This window comes from Rhinopithecus roxellana, chromosome 17 (genome assembly GCF_007565055.1).
Source record: "Rhinopithecus roxellana isolate Shanxi Qingling chromosome 17, ASM756505v1, whole genome shotgun sequence".
Classification (NCBI taxonomy): Eukaryota; Metazoa; Chordata; class Mammalia; order Primates; family Cercopithecidae; genus Rhinopithecus; species Rhinopithecus roxellana.
In genome coordinates, this window is record NC_044565.1 from 22,337,988 (window position 1) to 22,357,485 (window position 19,498).

At 40.7% G+C, this 19,498-nt stretch overlaps 1 protein-coding gene across 1 annotated transcript in view; it reads left to right on the forward strand.

The window, feature by feature from the left end:
- ANTXR1 (ANTXR cell adhesion molecule 1) overlaps positions 1–19,498 on the forward strand; it is a 248,040-nt gene that overhangs the window by 68,422 nt on the left and 160,120 nt on the right. Inside the window, exon 9 of the mRNA XM_030921455.1 lies at positions 9,855–9,915. Coding sequence (XP_030777315.1) covers positions 9,855–9,915 — 61 coding nt within the window. The remainder of the gene's footprint in view (positions 1–9,854; positions 9,916–19,498) is intronic.

A 19,498-nucleotide genomic window follows, 5' to 3' on the forward strand; every position in this document is an offset into this window, starting at 1 on the left:
CATGAGATTAAGAGCAAAAGGGTTGACAAAGAACCCAGGTTCCTTTGAAGAGATGAACTGAAGGACACAATGGAGGCATCCATTGGAAGGGCATGGATAGAATGTTCTTGGTAGAGCATGGCCCAGGACAGTGCATAGGAGAATGAAAGACCAATGCTTAAAGTGAAGAATGGCAGAAGATGAAATGAAGAAGCAGGTAGAAGCTAAATCGAAGGACAATAGGAAACTATAGCTAGATATAGAGTCTGACAATAGAGCAATCAGGCTTGAAATCAAGACTCAGGAAATCTAGACATCATGGCACTCAGAATCAACAGCATTTCGGCCTTTGAAAAAGAAAACCCACTCTGACTTGAACATGTTCTCTCTATCAGCTCCTCTACAAGGCACTTGACCACCACTCTCTGAAGAAGAATTAATTATCACCATTTTATAGGTGAGGAAACTGAGGTGCAAGAAGGTTGGAGAAACTGCCCCCAGGTCTGCCCTCTCATAATGGTGGAGTGGGGAATTTGAACTCAGCTCTGGTTCCAGAGATTCTGCTCTATCCATAGCATTTAGCCATGAATGTCTGAGGAAATGGAAAATCACCAGTGGATTACCAGGAGCCAGTTGCCCAGGGCTTGGATTCATCAAATCCCCAGATGCTCTGCTTCCTCAATCGGATGCTCAAGTTTTGATCTTTACACTGTTCTTCAATCCTGCCTCCTTCAAGAGGAAGTACTTATGTGTCAAATTTTTTCAAAACGTTCCCGCTTGTTTTCCATTTTAGTTTCTTAGCTGAGAGAGATAGGAAAAGGGCAGAAGGAAATTAACAGCTGTAGAGAACTTGCTTTGGAACGAGACATTGTCCCTTTTTCCCATATAATATTATTTCATTTAAAAATCATAACAATGCTGCAAAGTACATATTCCTATTCTGATTTTACAGATGAAGAAACTGAAGCTCAGATAACCTGCCCAAGACCACACAGCCCTAAGGGGAAAGCAGGGTTAGAACCTGCTTTTCCCTTGACTCTAGAGCCCATGATTTTTCCTACCTCTATTCTCTTAGGAAGGTAAAAATAATCAAAACCACCATTCAGTAAGTTCTTACTATGTGCCAGGTACTGTGCAAATCATTTCACATAATCATCTCCTTGAATCCTCACAGGTGCCATTTGATGTAGAAATCATTACCCCGTTTATAGAAGTAGATACCAAAAGTTCAGAGAGATTCACTAACTTGTCCAAGGCCACACAGCACAGTGAATAGTGATCCCAAATAGACTCAAGTCTTTCTAATGCCCACGATGTGAATGCCCACTGTGCTCTACTGAACAATGCAGGCAGGCCAGGAAGCAGCCCCATTTCAGAGAGGAAGACACTGAGGACCAAAAAGGTGAACTGGCTTGACAGAGGCAAGACCAGAATCCATGTGGCCTGATCCGAATACACTGTGGATGGGCAGGGGAGCACTTTGCCTTTTACTACCAGGTGGAGAACACCTCCAGAAATCATTACTGCCCAACAGATGAAGTACCATTGTCCTGGGAAGCTGGAGAATTGACACAGGCTGAAAGGAACATCTCCCCTTCCACACAGGACTCTGAGCACCATGACAGTTTTCCCACTCGCTTCTGCAGAATACGGTGATAAAATTACAAGAAGTCTGGATGGTTAGAAGATTGTAGCCCTTTAAGCCAGTAACACTGTAAAGGAAGAAACTATTCCTGTGCCTTCTCATATTGTGGCTTCTTCAGGAAATTTCCACTGACCACAACTGGTGAATTTAGCACCAGCCCTCTAGCAAAAATGTGAAGCAAAGGTCCAGCGAGGCTCCTGGGTCTTTGTTTGCCTTTTCAAAAGTGCTTCAGGCAGTGAAACAGGAACCTGCATGAAAGCTGGGTTCAGATAACACTGAAATAGGTCAGCAGCTTTGAATCCCAACACTTGGCCTTCTTACCACGATGCCAGCTCCTCCTCCCAGCTATCCCCACTTGGTGTGCAATTGAGGGTGGTGCCTGAAACCAAGGACACTGTCTGAAAAGGACAGCCCATAGTTGCTGGCACCAAGCCATCTCCATCTAGGAGAATTTCCCTAGGATAAATATTTAAGCAGACACTGGGCTTCCTATTAAGCAGAGTGAGTCAGCACATAGAGCTTTCTGCATGTTTGGTCAACAGTAAACAACAAGCATTGAGCAAACACACTATGTTTGCAAGGATTTCTCGCAAGCTGTGGCATGACCATCCTTGCTATCGGGGAAACTGGGAGATCAACAGAACCGAGGAATCAATCTATTCCATAGTATATATAAATTTATTTTATTTATGAAAACCAGATCCTGGCTGATTTGTCCCTTCCACTCATGGGAAGCAATGTAACCCCCTAATCTGGCCCAGGCCCTAACAAAGCTGTGATAAAAGGCGAAATCTGTCTTCCAGGCTTGCCTCCCAGCTACTCTTCCAAGACCCCAGCAAGAACTGCAAAGGGTTTTCCTATGGTCAAAATTCATGTCACATTCCCAAAGTCCTAGAAAGTGCCTTACTTGGTATGTGGGATCTGTTCCATGCCGTCCGCCATTCCTCCTGATCACATACTAAGTTGTGCAATCCCAAAGACTGCCCTGTGTGTCATATTTCCCATGATATCCAGCACTGTGCTTTGCATATTTATTAATTACAAAGCAACCCAGAGTACCATACAGCTTTTGTGACCCAGGGAAGACCTACACTGCACAACGAGAGGGCAGTCTGTGGCTGTTTCTTGTAAAAATCCCCTCAGCCCCTCCCCTCCCCTCTCTTCCAAGATTGCATCTGTAAAACAGGGCATTCTGGGCACCATTCACATTAGCAGGCTGGGATACAAGACATAAATAGAATCAACTGTAATTTCAGTAGTGGGCAGAAAATCTTTTTTTTAAAAAATCATTTGCCTCAGCAGTCATTAATTAGACTCAGATTTTGCAGACACTCAGGCCAGGCATTTCTCCTCCACTATTATTTCTATTCAGCTTATTAAAAAGTCCAAATTGAACGAGAATTCCCAGAGCTTGAAGAGCCTACAAAGATTGCAGAGGGGCATGTTCAGTTAATCCTCAGACCATTCCCATTCTTCCTGCAGCCCCTCCTCCTACATCCAGGAATCTGCTGAAACCCACTGTAAAAGCAACAGCAGAATTTTAGAACGAAATCAGCTCCCAGGAAGCGCCACTCACTTTTCCAGTCTGCTCATCTTATTAAATAAACCACATTTTGGAGTTCCCAGCTCTCTGAGCTTTTCTCCTGCAAACATGAGAGGAAAGTGGTTTAGTGGGGAAACAAATGAATTTCCTCACTTTTAGAACCTTGTTTATCCTACACTCCTTTGGATCAGATTCTCACTGAGTGTGAAACTAACAGAGTAGCATCTATTTGAGTGGGGTGCCCTCCCTCAGACAAAAACTTTGGTGTGTTTTAAGGATAAGCTTTATTGTTTAAGATACACAAACTGCTTCAAAATGTGTTTTCTTGCATGTAAGAGTGGTATAATGTATTTGGTATAGTGTATTAGTGTACATAAAATTATATATGAATCCCAGAAATGTGTGTATAATATTCCACATTTGTATTTGTAAAGATTTTTTTTTTTTAGAGATGGGGTCTTGCTATGTTGCCCAGGCTGGTCTCAAACTCCTAGCCCCAAGCAAGTCTCTCACCTTCGCCTCACAAAATGCTGGACTTACAGGCATTAGCCACTGCACCTGGCCATATTCCATTTTTATTTAAAGTCAGACTCTATAGAACTGACAGGGATCTGGGATAATGTCCATGGTTAACAATATGTGTGCCTATTAAAGTGTGGAGAAGAATGTAGTTAGAAAAGGCAACTTTTTAAACATTTTATTAATTAGAGATTAAATCATTTCAAAATTCATGGGGACAACATTAACAGTCCTGAAGATGTGTTTGAGCCAGTTGTGTGTCCCAAGCGGCCTGGCTGTCCCCAGGCTTATCTAACATGCTTTCTGCCATCAGCTGTAATAACGCGTGTGGCCCTTCTGTGGGTGGCTGAGCCCCACCCTCCAACCACAGGTCTCTATGTTTTTCCCAAGTAAAGGTGTTGAGGCCTTTACAAAGCTGGCCAACCTAATACAGGGGATTATGATATACTTACAACATTATTTTTTTTAAGGTAAGCAATTTTTTAAAAACGAAGTGTTGAAATTGGCCTCTTGGGAAGGCAGCAAGTCCCCAAAGATGGTGGTGCTTAATCAGACAAGGGGAGTATTACAAGATGCAGAATATGGCCTTGTATTCAGAAGACCCTGAGGTTACGCTTATAAGGGGAAAGGGAGATTAATACATAATATGCTATAATGCCAGTTTATTAAGATGTGCAGGAAGTGTGTCATTTATTCAATTATGTATCCAATATTTATTTAATGCCTACTATGTGCCAGGCTATTCATTGTGAGTATAATAATGGGTAAAAACAAACCCAATCCGGCTGGGCGCAGTGGCTCAAGCCTGTAATCCCAGCACTTTGGGAGGCCGAGACGGGCGGATCACGAGGTCAGGAGATCGAGACCATCCTGGCTAATACGGTGAAACCCCGTCTCTACTAAAAAAGACAAAAAACTAGCCGGGCGAGGTGGCGGGCGCCTGTAGTCCCAGCTACTTGGGAGGCTGAGGCAGGAGAATGGCGTAAACCCGGGGGGCGGAGCTTGTAGAGTTTATAATCTAAGAAGACAGTGACCAAACAATAAAAAAAAAAAAAACACTGTAAATTATAAACTAGGATACGTTTATCTAAAGGATGGTAGTTTACATTAAAATATGCATGGATATAGAGATATTTCATTGGTCAAATCACCAGCACTTAGGTGGCAGAACTCATATTGGATTTGGAGAGTGACAGAGACAGCAAAGTTAAGTTCAATGTTCAGGTTTTTGTCTTAGAGAACTGAACAGATGTAAGTGGTCAGTAGATAGTTAACCATCCTTGGCACCAGCATACTTCAAGCCCCATACATCTTTAAACCAGAATTTACCCTTTACAACAAATAAGACACCAAGGAACATGCTCTGAAAGACTTTCTGAAATATGTGTGAAAGCAAAAGGCACCTATACCATGAATGGATAAAAGAGGTTGGTCCATTATAAACACACAAAAAAGTCCTCCAACAGGAGATGGCCAAGTAAATAAAGATTGGTTGTTTATTGAAGCAAGAGGCAGAGCAAGTAGAAAAAAATATGCTATGCTGTGCCTATGATAAGGGAGGGCTTCCTTATAACTCTGTGCAGATATTCACAGTTCTATAAAGGTTCTTGAGAAAATTCTGCATGAACTTAGAACTTCATGAAAAAGGACATTAGATTTTTAGAATTTGAAAAAAATAAACTCTTATATACAACCCAGACTGGCCCACAATGGATTTCACTTTAAATATATCAAACAGCTCCTGTAACTTGGCAAAGTTCTTGTACATCTGCTGCTTCTCTTACCCATCCTCCCACCAATAATCCAAGGAGATGTACAAAAGTAAACTTATCAGAAACAACACATTACAATTATTTAGCTCTTTATGCATTTCAAACATACTTTTCCATCTATTTTCTCTTTGAAATCTGTCCAAATGTTGGCAGAAAAATAGCATTCACCTTGGTTCAGTTTTTGTCAGCAAATATGATTAAGCAGAAGGCCAGTGGTGGGCGATGGGGTTTAAGCACATGTGAACCACGGTCCATGCCCAAAAGTAGCAGCAGTAGCAATAATGACAAAGGAATAGTTAACAGCAACTGTTGTTTGAATACATGCCAGAGATTCTCTTAGTGCTTTACTGTCAAGGTCGTTTTGACCACTTTTCTTGGTGACTTATTTTCAAAAGGTGCTCATGCTGGCTGGTGACCCAAGGGTTGTTAACTATCTGTGGATCAATCACATCTGTCTAGTACTGTCTATAAGACAAAAACCTTGTCAGTTTTCCTTGATCTCACGCTCTCCCTCACTGTCCAATCCAATATGAATTTTATTACCTAAATCCGATTGATTTTACAAATAAAATATCTCTGCATTCATGACTGTTATTTAACCATCATACAGCCCTTTGAAGTTGGTGTTTTTCTTATCCCATTTTACAGCAGAGGAAACTGAGATTTGGAGGTTTGATAACTTGTCCAAGTCCACATGGCCAGTAAGTGATGGGACTTGGATTTGAATATAAACCCATTCAGAGTCCAAGTCTATCTTCTCAGTCTCCAGAGCCTAAGTTCTCGATAGTAATAGCTACCATTAGTTGATTACTTACCAGGTTTTAGGCACTGTGCTATGGGCTCTGCCTGTGTGATCTCATTTAATCTTCCCAACACAACAACTTTATGCTAGTCCTTCAGGTAGATACTATTGTTATCCCACCTTTATAGAGAGGAAACAGGGACTCAGAGAGGTTATGAAACATGTCCAAGGTCACACAGCTTATGAGTGAGTTGACCTCAGCTATTTGATTCCAGATTCCAAGCTATTACTCAGGATACTAAACTGCTTTCCAAAATTGGGGTTCAGAAAAGTTAAGGGATTTGTAAAGGAGCATAGGTCAGGTAAATACGGACCAGGGCCAAGACCCAATTCCTCACGTAGGATTATAGTTGAGGTGTGCAGTGATCTTATCCCTCTCTCCTCTGCAGATCAATCATACCCTCACCTCAAAGGCTCTTACCTCTAACATCAGCCCTACTCTGTGTGAGTCTCTTCCACTGCATCTAGTGATCTCCCATCAACAATTCCCCAGTGTTGTGTCTACACCTCTGCCATGGCTACCACTGCCTGGGCCTCCCCACCCCCACACAGTCTCCAGTCCCTGAGCTGATCTGCTGTCTGCTACAGTTCAGACAGGCTGATTACCATACGGTCTTGGCTGCTAAGAACCAAGAGAACCCTTCAAATCCACCAACTGCCATTGTGACTTCCTACCTTTTGAGACCAGACCTTTCAAATGAGTAGGAGCCCCAGTCCCAGACAAATCCTGCCCACCCCCCTCACTGATAAATTTTACTCTATTGGCTGTATTGCATCCTTCCAGATGTTTTAAGTTAAGATTGGGAAAGCAGTGTTTTTACTGGATTGCTTGGCTGACATTTTTTGGCCCTCCATACACCCCTTAGATTTATCAGCTAATTGCAGACACTTTGAGAGAATAATACAGCATGTGTTTATTATGACAACCCCTGTCAGTGTGCCTTTGTGGTCAAAGACCCACGGATGGTTCCTTTACCAATCCCTGGTTAAGGATCAGAGTTGGTTCAAAAAGGTTGGTTGAAACTCAGATGGGTGAAAATGTCATGTGTGTGTTTGGGGAATGAGGACAGGACTAGTTCAAAAGCTCTTTTTAGTTCTTGGACTGTTTTGAAGTCTTTAGTTGTGAATGATAAAATGATTTATTAGGAGATGTCAAATGCCTGAGGAATTTTATTTAAAATATCAAAAAACAGCTTCATGTTATTTTAATATCACTGTTTAATAAGTTTCCCCCTCTGGGCTAGCTCTGTTTCTCAAATGTGGGCTGTCTGGAGACTTGTGCCTGAGGACAAGTGAAAGGGAGTGGCCTTCCTCCCTCAATCAAGGCAACCACTGGCTGAAGTACCCCATCAAACGGGAAGAGCCCAATAGCAGCAAGTTTTGGGGTGGGCGAATGGACAGTCTTCATAGTTCAGGCAGAGCAGTCTGGGATGAGTCACAGGATGCTAGCAAGCCCCAGTCCTAGGACGGTGCTACATGCACAAGAGACAGAAAAGACTAGATCAACCGTAAGACACTGGGGAAACCAGCAGGGAAACACAGGTGCCCAGGATATATCCTTGGGGTCCTTGATCCCAAGTTAGACTGACAATGAGTGGAAAGCAGGAGCTCAGTGTTTGACCCCAGATGCCCAGAGCAGGTGTGTGAGGACCGCTGACTCTAACAGAGATGGGCAAGGGACATGGGAGTCCGGAACGTTCCCTTCATGCTACAGTCAGGGTAGAGGGAGGAACTGAGGCTGCACCTGTGTCTGGGATGGGTGGAGGTGGCTAGGTAGGCCAGAGACTGAGGAAATAAGGCAGAAGCTGAAGGAACAAATTACTTCCAACTGCAGAGTCAGGGGAATGCTGCAAACAAATAAGGGAATCGAAGTACAAAAATGCCATGAAGTTCTACAGAGTGAAGGAAAAGTAGCCAGAAAATCTGAATTTTAGAATTGTCAAGGAGAAATGTTGCTTTTGGTGACATTCAGGTACATAGAGTTATCTAAAATACATGGTGGGGAGATAACCTATTTCAATAAATGCATCTTAATATTTTCTTAAGCATGTTTGTTCATTTTCTTTCACAATGCTTCTCTATAAGGATGCCCAGATTTCTCTCTGGAATGGGTAAATATGATCTCTTCTGAGAAAGTGATTTGTTTTCATTCCACAGATTGAGAAAGCTCATAAATATTGGCTGTCCTTTTCGTTTGCTACTAGAAAGCCTGGAACTAAGTCCGCTGTAGCAAGGAAATAAGCTCCTCACAGCAGATTTTTCCTATGCTATTCTCACTTCTTGCATCATCATCCCTTTATTTCCCCTTTAGTCAGCCCCACATTGTCATTTATTCTCTTTCATTTGTGTCTTGTGATGTATCACTTAAGCTGGAACAAAGAAGCATATGTAAATAAATACAACAATGCAAATAAATGGGCATTTCCTCAATGCTCAAAGATGCTGTCTTCTTTCACAGACTTTAAGTTTTATAATCATGTCATCAGTTGTTTTAACAAATGCCCTTTTCATGAATAGAGAAAGGGTTTCCTTCAGCCCTCTAAACCATCTCAAATTCCAAATTAAGTAAAGATACTGCATTTGGTTGGTAAATTAACTCAATGTCTTATACATGTTTAAAATACTTGATTCAAATTCTAGAATCAATATTCTCAAGGTAGGATTTGTAAATGGTGGAGAGAAATTTAGGCACTACCGGTGAGAAACCCTGCTCTAGCTGGGAAAAGTCTTCATTATTAACTCCTGTGAAGTCACAGGGCTCCCCCGACTCTCCACTCAACCCTATAAGACTCATTTGTGGACAAGTGTATATTTCCATTTAAATAAGTCTCAGGAGGTCTTCCTGAAGAGTGAGGCACACCCCCTTCTAAGCTCACATTTTCCAGACTTTTCAAGCAAAAAAGGAACTCTCAGTCATCTGACTATGCAGCTCCTGTGGAGAGTTGACCATCTCCATCCTATCTCTCCAGCTCTATCTAGTATCACTCTTTTTTTTCTACTTTTCAAGCTGCCTTTGTTCCAGTTCAAGAAGTCTATGTACTTTTTCCTTCTCACCTTTACTCACACCATTCCCTGCCTGGACCCTAACCCTCCCCTAACCCACTCCCTTTCATTTGAGTCCCACCCTCAGCTCCCAGCTCTTCCATGAAGCCTTTCCTAGCATACCTGCCCCAGCATCTCCTCCATAAACTCTGCAGTTCCTACTCTCTACTCTTGCACCCTTTCACCTACAATATGAGTGGCCACTGGCATTTATCATTTCCAGTGTTAAGTCCCATTTCCACAACCCTATGTTAAACCTCTGCAAAAACTAGGACTGGCGTAGCATAGGCTCAGTAAAGACCTGCCAAAAGAGCAAATGAATGAATAATTCTTAGGGCTTTTAGGAAACCCAAGAGCATCTAGCACAATCTGGCTTAATAAATGTTTGGCATTGGTACTAGTCAAGATGTTAGACTCCTCCCACCCCCATCCCCACTGCAACCAAATGTCCTTGAACCTTCCTATCTCTATCTCAGTAGCTAAAAGCAAAACCCTAATTCTATCTTTGAACAAAATAAGCTTTGCATTGACTTTTATTTCCTCTCCTCCTAGATTTTGAAGAAGTCCTGCATCGAAATTCTAGCAGCTGAACCATCCACCATATGTGCAGGAGGTAAATTGAAATGAAATGCTAATTGCTTTCAGACAGTTTATGATATTTTGAGTTCAAGTCACATATGTACTTCATTGGTGGTGGGGTGGGAAAGAGGAACAGGAAGGGGGAGGGTAAAAAGAGGAGTTGAAATTGCTAACCAAATTTGCTCCAAGGAAAAAAGGAAAGAAGGAAGCCACATGTCAGTTGTTTGAAAGTTAAAAAAAAAAAAATCTGTCCAAATTATCTTCTTTCACTGGGCGTGGCACCTCACACCTGTAATCCCAGCACTTTGGGAGGCCAAGGCAGGCAGAGTCCTTGAGGTCAGGACTTGAGGTCAGCAGGACTTGAGGTCTGACCTCATGGCAGGCAGAGCACTTGAGGTCAGCACTTGAGGTCAGGAGACCAGCCTGGCCAACATGGTTAAACCCTATCCCTACTAAAAATACAAAAAATTGACCAGGTGTGGTGGCACTCGTCTGTAATCCCAGCTACTCGGGAAGCTGAGGCAGGAGAATCTCTTGAACCTGGGAGGCAGAGGTTGCAGTGAGCCGAGATCACACCACTGCACTCCAGCCTGGGCAACAGAGCAAGACGCTGTCTCAAAAAAAAAAAAAAGAATTTTTATCTTCTTTCATGGGACCTAATTAGAAGGGAATTGTTAGAAATACTGGATTCTTACAGTGAATACTGAGTGACTACCAACACCCTACCTCTGGTTAGAAATGGAATCACCCCTCTTTTTCATGAGGCCCTGCAGGTACTAGACAATCATAGTGGTCATAGGCCTCACTGGAAATACGGTTATACTTAAGTTTTTAGTTGGATGCTGGCCTTCTCACACAGTTAGTATATTTATCTTAACTGTTTAATCTGCCAGTCCTCACACAATGGTAGTGGATGGCTCTGGTTGTCCCTGTAGAGGGCCATATAGTTTTGTCATTAATAAGGAAGTCTCTATGCAAAGAATCAGCCTTCTTCGAGTCCCAAGTTTTTCTCTAAATGATCAAAATCAGGGTCATGCTCTTGTTTCATATTTTACGGACTGCTTAAAACTTCAACCATGTTGGCACTTCTCATATAATTCTTGACAGGTTCCCCATCACTCTTCTTTCATTCATTCGAAAAGTATTCTTAAGTGCCTGCTGCATGCCAGGCACTGTGCAAGGTGCTGGAGATACAGGAAGGAAAAACTCTGTGTGAGTTCCTGTCCCCCAGAAACTTGCATCTTTCACCATTGAGAGTTTATTGTTGATACCACCTTTTCAGCCTCCCAAAATACAGTGCCAGTTATTAATTTACCAACAGAAAATATGTCATACAACCTGATAAGGTAGGAAGCATTAAAGGAAGAACTTTCAGGCCTCCTCAAACACTACACACATCAGTGTTTATGGCATATTTTACTGGTATAAATGAGGGAACTCCTTAAGGATTTTATTCCAGCTTCTGGGCTATATTTTAGAATAATTGAAAGACTTTTGGTGAGTTAGATGCACTAAAAAATCGGTGCCAGCAGCAAAACATCAAGTATATATGTAAAGATATAAAGTCGTTATCAATACTTGGTAGCTAGTTGTGTACATACATAAATATACAGCATGCATGCATAAATACATATGTACATACATAAATACCTATGTACATACATAATGCATACATACATAAAGTTGTTAGCAAAATACTTGGTGACTGACTATTCAGAAATGTGTACTAATTTCCCAAAGAAAGGCAATCCCAAAAGATTACCCACTGACCTTTAGATAAATTGCTACCTGACCACACAGATGGCAGGGGTTAATGTGATTGCCACAAAGGTAGATCGGTGAGAATCTCTTTAAGAATTCAGAAATCTTACTTAGGCAAATTTGACAAAAACATATGACCACATGAATGCAGTGCCAGGGCTTCGTAAGGGGCCTGTGCAGTGAGGAGCCTCAGTTAGGCTTCATGAGCCGCAATGTAAATTCACCTCTGGGTTCTGTGTGCTTCAGGTAGAGGAATTGAATAGGATATTTGATTAATTAAATCTCGTGCTGTGTGTGTGGGTTGTTTTATAAATATACATTTTATGGTTCTGTAATTTTAAAACAATTAGAAAATAAGGGAGTTCCTTAACTGTGCAATTATTGCATTCGTGAAGAAAACCCAGACTTTGAGTTTAGCAATCTAATTGGATGTGTTGTGCAACCTTGGAATGAATCAGAAAGTCTAAAGACAATGAACACAGTTTCTGTTAATTCACTAGTATAATGAATTCCCTCCCTGTAGGCTCCTTGAAGATAGAGAAGGAACCTTATTTCTCTCTACTTCTCACTGCCTAGCAGAGTACCCGGCACTTACTAGGTGGCCAATAAATGTTGACTAAATGTCTTGATTCATGTATTCATTAAAAAAAAAAAAAATGCCACTGATATTTGCCTATTTGACCCTTATTAACTCCTTTCACCAACCATAAGAAGTTAACATACCTTTGAACTGCAACTAAAATGAAGCAAAATCTAAAATTAATAGACAAAGGTAGAGTAAGACCAAAGTAAAAGGAAAAATCTCCACCACTTAGACAATGGAAAATTGCCTTTGTAAGTAATTTTAACCTCAAAAAGTAAACAATATCCCTTATATACCATTAAGGTGTTCAAGACAATAAAAACACCACCTAAACTAAACAAAAATGACACGGAAATACCAGGGTCCGATCATATCATATCAGGATCTGATCACATCAAATTCATAGATTTCAAAGTTTCTCATCAAGTGAAACAGAAAAATAAATGAATTAAGAATTAAAAGATAATATTGGAAAAGCTAAGGAAAATATAAGAAACAAATACACAATCCACTAATAAATTTAAACAAAGCAATTCAACAGATAAATTATTCCAAGTGTTGTTTATTTGGTAGAACCAATAAAATAGACAAATCTGGTAAATCCAATCTAAGGAATCTTTCTTTAGATTTTCTTAAAATCTCTGGCTTATGTGCAGTATTACATATTTTATAAACAATAGTTATCTATATCAGAGTAAACGATCCAATCATACTATCTTTATTTCTTATAAAGAAAAAATTAAAACAAGACACAATGATGAAAGCTAGAATGAGGTCTTGAAAAAGGCCAGCTCCCATCTCTCAAATTCGAGTCATAAGGGTTTAAACATGCTGATTACAGAATAACATTTCTAAGAAGAGAATGAAACTCCCAAAAGATATCCTTACATCAACATTTCTTCCACAGATTTCCTTGAAGATTTCTTGTTGACTATTCTCTGGAGTAAACATAGCTTTCAGGAGGCCTGGGAGCCCATGTCATTGTCCAGATGCCTGTCAGAGCGAGGCATAGCCCCTCTGTGACTTTATTAAGCTAGTTCGAAGATACAGGTATTTATATGAAAGTGCTTTGAAAAGTATAAATTGTTATGCAAAACAAGATGGCTTGTTATCAGCATCATCTTAATAAGGATTAAAGGCCAGCGTTAGAATCATGATGTTGATAACGTCATACCTAGATGAGAAAAGCATTCCTGTATATTTCTCCACTGAAAGAAAATTGGGGAAGAGTGTCTGCAAAATGATTAATTAACTCACATGTATTGGGGGAGAGAGTAAAAAGGAAATAACTGATTGTTCACATTTCTAACGTATAATGGTGGGACCAATCCCTAGACAGATCTATGAAGAAGGTAGAATTTGCTTTCATCAAAAACCTTTCCTCTTAGCCTCCTCCCCTCACTCTCTGTGAATTCCTTCTTTTCCTTGGCCCCTAGAACAGCTCCTGCTGTGGAGCCCTACCCAGGTCTGTCCTGCTCAAGACACTCTATGCTGATGATTGCATTCCCCTAAGACAGTGATCTCAGCTGGCTCTCAACCCCAGCCCAACACCAGCAATAGTTCTGACAGCAAACTGAGCTCTGGGCGAGGCAGCGAGATAATGACAACGAAGTCAAAATCCAGCACCGGCCTTTATTTATTGGGCTGCAGCTAACAAGGTGTAATTTAATGGGACGAATATAAAGTGTTGAACTTGGGTTCAAATATCCAGTTTCACATACAGGCAGGTTTAGGGAATCCTGACTTGGTAACAATTAACGGTAGACAGGAGAAAAGACAAGAATGATCACAGTTGTCTTGCTCCCCAACAAGAATGCCTCTCACTAAGAAAAGCTGACACAATCTTAGGGTGCATCAATAACCATCCAGTGTCCAGGTCAGGAGAACTAACAGTCCTATTCCATGTTCAGACCATGGTTTCAAGTCCCACATTTTAAGAATGGCATTGACAAAGGCATTCCCATAGGCGTAGAGGTAATGGATCTGGAAATCACATTATAATTCATTCATGGATTCATTCTTTCATTTCCTTCTTTCCTTGCTTTTTTCTTTCTTCTTTCCCTCTTTTTCTTCCTGTTTGCCTTTCTCCCTCCTTTCTTTTCATCAATTCTTAGTGTCTTTTATGCACCAACCCACGTGAAAATATATGAATACAAAAATGTATAAGACTTAGTCCCAAATCCACCCACACCCCTATGAAGCTCACAGTTCACTCTGGGAGATAGTCATATGTTCAAATAAATCACAAAACCATGCAGTAAGCACTGTAGCAGAGGTCTGCTTACAGAGTAGTGAGAGCACTAATGAGATGCCTGTGCAATGAGGAAAAACTGAAGTCATCACGGAGACTAAGGCCAGGAATTGAGATACTCACAAGAGCATCTTTAGATATTTGGAGGATTCCCATGCAGAAAGAAATTATTAGGCGTATTATGTATATCTCCAGGAGACCACCATGGAGGGGTTGGGGAGGAATTCAGTGAGGCAGAGTTTGGCTTACCACATGCAACTTGTACAACTAAAGCTTTCCAGCAATGGAGTGGATGGTCTGAGCTCTCCCCCCATGTGAGCAGTGGCAAAACAGCCATCTGTAAGCAGATGCTATCTGGAGAAAACCTCCTCCAGGTCTCCTTTACAGCTTCAGATTTCTAAAGACTTAAATACTAAGGTATTAATGGCTGATTATTTCTCAATAACTGAGGAAACCAGTATTCCTGGAACTGTTTTGCATTTTTAACTGGAACTCTTATTGGGGAGAGGGAGTGGAGAGAATATCTAATCTGCTACCATCAAAAAGAATTCAGGCCGGGCCTGGTGGCTCATGCCTGTATTCCAGCACTTTGGGAGGCCAAGGAGGGTGGATCATGAGGTCGGGAGATCGAGACCATCCTGGCTAACATGGTGAAACCCCGTCTCTACTAAAAATACAAAAAATTAGCTGGACGTGGTGGCAGGCTCCTGTAGTCCCAGCTACTCGGGAGGCTGAGGCAGGAGAATAGTGTGAACCCGGGAGGCGGAGCTTGCAGTGAGCCGAGATCGCGCCACTGCACTCCACCCTGGGTGATAGAGCGAGACTCTGTCTCAAAAAAAGAAAAAAAAAAAAGAAATCAAAAATAATTTCAATCACTGCATTGGTGAACATATATAAGGAGAGAGAACCTTCCCAGAACTCCTCCACTCTCAGAGGTTATAAACTGGCAGCCTACAAGTTCTATCTGATCTGCATATATATTCTTCTTCATACTGCATTTTTTTTACTTAAATTTATTGCTAACATTTAGAAAATCGAATTTCACCTAAAAATACAGATTTTCATCTTGTCTTGAAAAATCAGAACTGACAACACTGAACCTGTATTTATTATAAGTTAATGATTATTGAGGACTGAATAAATTCCTTTAAAAGAAGCATATACACTTTCCTGTTCATGGTACTCCTCACCACTCTCCATTGTCACCCCAGTACCGAGGCCAAGCATGTGGTTGCCATTCAGCATGCTGCTTATGTCACTGTATTTACAGTCCCTGTTCCAAACCATGCAGGAAGTCATCTGCTATGTGGAAACCCTGTGTAGCAACTTTGACATTACTTGTATTAAAGTTTCTAATATTTGTGCAGATTAGCCTCTGTTTAATTAAGAATATGGACACATTTGGCCCTGCCTAACTTAGCTCCTCTCTGGAAAATGCACTGTGTGCCTGAGCACAATCTTTCTGTGGTCCTATTCAGTTGGTTTCCAACTTCCATAGTTCACAATGTGCTATGGAAGCAAGGATGCCAGGAAGGAACTAATTGGAATCAAGTGTGCAACTTGCCAACTGCTCTACACTTGAAGTTCCTATACTCCAGAACCGGAAGAAAGTTATAATTAGCTCCTCACACTGTCATTTCAGCAGCAGTTGTATTCCTGCTGTGTTTCCCACTGTTTCTGATAAAACTGGGTGAGTTGGCACAAAAAGAAAGTCATTTAAGATGTCGTGTTTACCATTTGGAAATTTCGATGTTTAAAACAGACACATTCAAGCAACATCAGATAGTGGTGTATTTCTCTCACTTTTCATTGTTTTTCGAAGCATTCATTTCAAACCTTCGGTCACCTCTTCCAAATGGATTGCTTCATTCTCTGCTCAATCTTTCCTTTCATTTAAAGATATTTCTATGTGGAGGAAGGACTCTCATACACAAATACAAAACAGCACAACACTTTGGAAGAGTTTTGGCAGTTTCTTAAAAAATTAAATATACACCTACCATATGGCCCAGCCATTCTACTCTGAGGTTTTACCTAAGAGAAAAGGAAATCTATGTCCAAACAAAGACTTGTGCACAAATGTTCATAGCAACTCTATTTTTAATAGCCAAAAACAACTAAAATGTTCATCCACAGGTAGGTAGATAAACAAATTATAGTTTACCTGTACGATGGACTAATTAATACTCAGCAATAAAAAGCAATAAACTATGTATAAATCTCAAAGTAATTGTGGATGTGTCCTAAAATAATTATGCTGAGTAAAAGAAGCCAGACAAGAAAATTACTTACTGCATGATCCTATTTACATGAAATTCCAGAAAATGCAAACTAATATACAGTTCCAGAGAGCAGACCAGTGGTTGTGTGAGAGTGGAGGTAGGGAGGACTGGGAGGAGAGATTACAAAGTAACACAGGGAAACTTTTGGGGGTGACAGCTACGCTTACTGTCTTGACTGTGGTATTGTCTTATGATTGTATACATATGTCAAAATTTATCAAATCATACACTTTATGTGCAAGTTATTGTATATCAGTTATGCCTCACTAAAGTTGTTATAAATTAAAAGCTATAACTGAAAAAAGTTCTAGAACAATTCAGGCATCAGAAAGCACCCATTATATGTCAGTCCCTACGTTTTATTTTTGATGTTCCATACCACATTAAGCATCTAAGAGGAGAGCAAATTCAAACTGACTCACAAGATGAAATATCACTAACAATAATTTGGCACAAAAGTCTTGGGTGACCAGAACAAGTGGAGAATATACAGATATCTCATTTTCAGACAGAATCTTTATTGAGGTCATCTCAAAGCTATGTGTTCCACATTTCCAAAAAGAAAAAAGGAAACCAAAGAAATGAGAGAACAGAATGGAATAAGTCTTATCAAACTACTTACTGACCTTATTTTTTCTTTTTTTAAATTGAGCTATATTTTACCTACTATAAAAATCACCCTTTTAAATGGTACAATTCAGGCCAGGAGTGGTGGCTCACACTTGTAATCCCAGCATTTTGGGAGGCTGAGGCGGGTGGATCACTTGAGGTCAGGAGTTTGAGACCAGCCTGGCCAACAGGGTGAAACCCCGTGTCTACTAAAAATACAAAAATTAGCCCAGTGTGGTGGCACACGCCTATAATTCCAGCTACTCGGGAGGCTGAGGCAGGAGAATAGCTTGAACTTAGGAGGCAGAGGTTGCAGTGAGCCAAGATCATGCCACTGCACTCCAGTCTAGGTGATAGAGTGAGACTGCTTCTAAATAAATAAATAAAAGGTAAAATAAAAAGTACAATTCAGTGGTTTTTAATATATCACAAAGTTGTACAACTATGATAACTATCTAATTCCAGAATATTTTCATCACTCCAAGAAGAAACCTTATACCCATTAAGCAGTTATTGCCCCATTTCTTCCTCCCTCCAGTCCTGGCAGCCACTAATCTACTTTCTGTCTCTGCAGATTTGCGAATCTGGACATATCTTACAAAGGGAGTCATGCAATATGTGGCCTTTTGTGTTTAGCTTCTTTTATTTAGCATAATGTTTTCAAGTTTCATCCATCTCATAGCATGTATGAGAATTTGATTTCTTTTGATGGCTGAATAATATTCCATTTTATAGAAATACCATACTCATCAGTCGATGAACATTTAGGTTATTTCCATTTTTTGGCTGCTTTTAATAATGCCACTGTGAATGTTATTGTATAAGTTTTTGTGTGGACATAACTTTCAGTTATCTTGGGTATATGTCTAGGAGTGGAATTTGGGGGACATAAGGTAACTATGTTTAACTTTGTAGAAGAACTGCCAAACTATTTTTCAAAGCGGCCACAGCATTTTACATTTCCACCAAAAATGTATGTGGGTTATAATTTCTTCACCAGCAGATGCTATTGTCCGTCTCTTTTTTTTTCAGCCATCGTAGTGAGTATGAAGTAATATCTCCATATGGTTGTGGTTTGTATTTCCATGTGACTAATGATGTTAAACATCTTTTCATTCATGGACCTTATTAAGCCTCAGAAAACAAACAGGATTAGACCTGGCTGGGACCTGAATAAATGACCACCTTATCCTTCCCCTTTATTCTCTTTCTATGCCAAGATATGTTATTTATTCAATCACTCAATGAGCTCATCCTGAGACTGACTCAGTCCTGGGTTAAGGCACAGCCCAGCATTCAGAAGAAATAGAAATGTTAGCCTCTGCCATCAGAAAGCTTTCATTGTAATTGGGAATAACAGTGACAAAAGAATATAGATCTTAAGGGAACCTTAAAGGATATATAACTAAAAAGATTAAATCAAAGACCATTTTCAGGTGGAAAATTCCTCCCTAAAGCCCTGCAATCTTGAGGTACTTCTTATAGGAACTGTAAGCCAACATACAAGTTGCCTAAAAACACAGCTGTACATATTTTGAAAGGTGGGTTCAGGGCTTTGTAGATTAGTGGAATTAAATCAGTGTCCTGTTTCTAGTGTGTCCTGGTTTTCACTTACTGGCAGATTCATTCAAAAGGGTTTTGTTACATAACGTCTATGTGTGAAGAGCTGACATTCTAGTCAGGCTGTCGGGCCAGATGTTTGGGCTCTTCTGGTAACCAAATGTGTGCACTAACACAGAAACCCTATCAGGCAGGATAGGAGCTCGCCTCTGCCTGGGTACACTCCCCAGAGCATCATTTCCTCCATCTTCTGCCCTCGCTTAGGGGGTTAAATTGTTTGGTTTCCACCATTGCCACATCATGGATTCCTGCTGTCTTTCTTCCTAAACTCCCTGAGGTCGGGCCAAGCAGACATGCAGGCAGCCTCTTTTATAGAGGATTTAGCAACTCAACTGGTAATGTTAGAACATGGTGTTAGAGAATAGAGTTTGGCATGTGGCCTGCATTTCCACAGTCTTCTCTTCCTCTGCTGATCTTTCAGGAAATAAGAGAAGAAGGCACAGCAGTGAGGCAGAAAATATTTGGAATCAGCAAAAACGTCAAACGACAGATGTCTGTATGTCTGGCATTC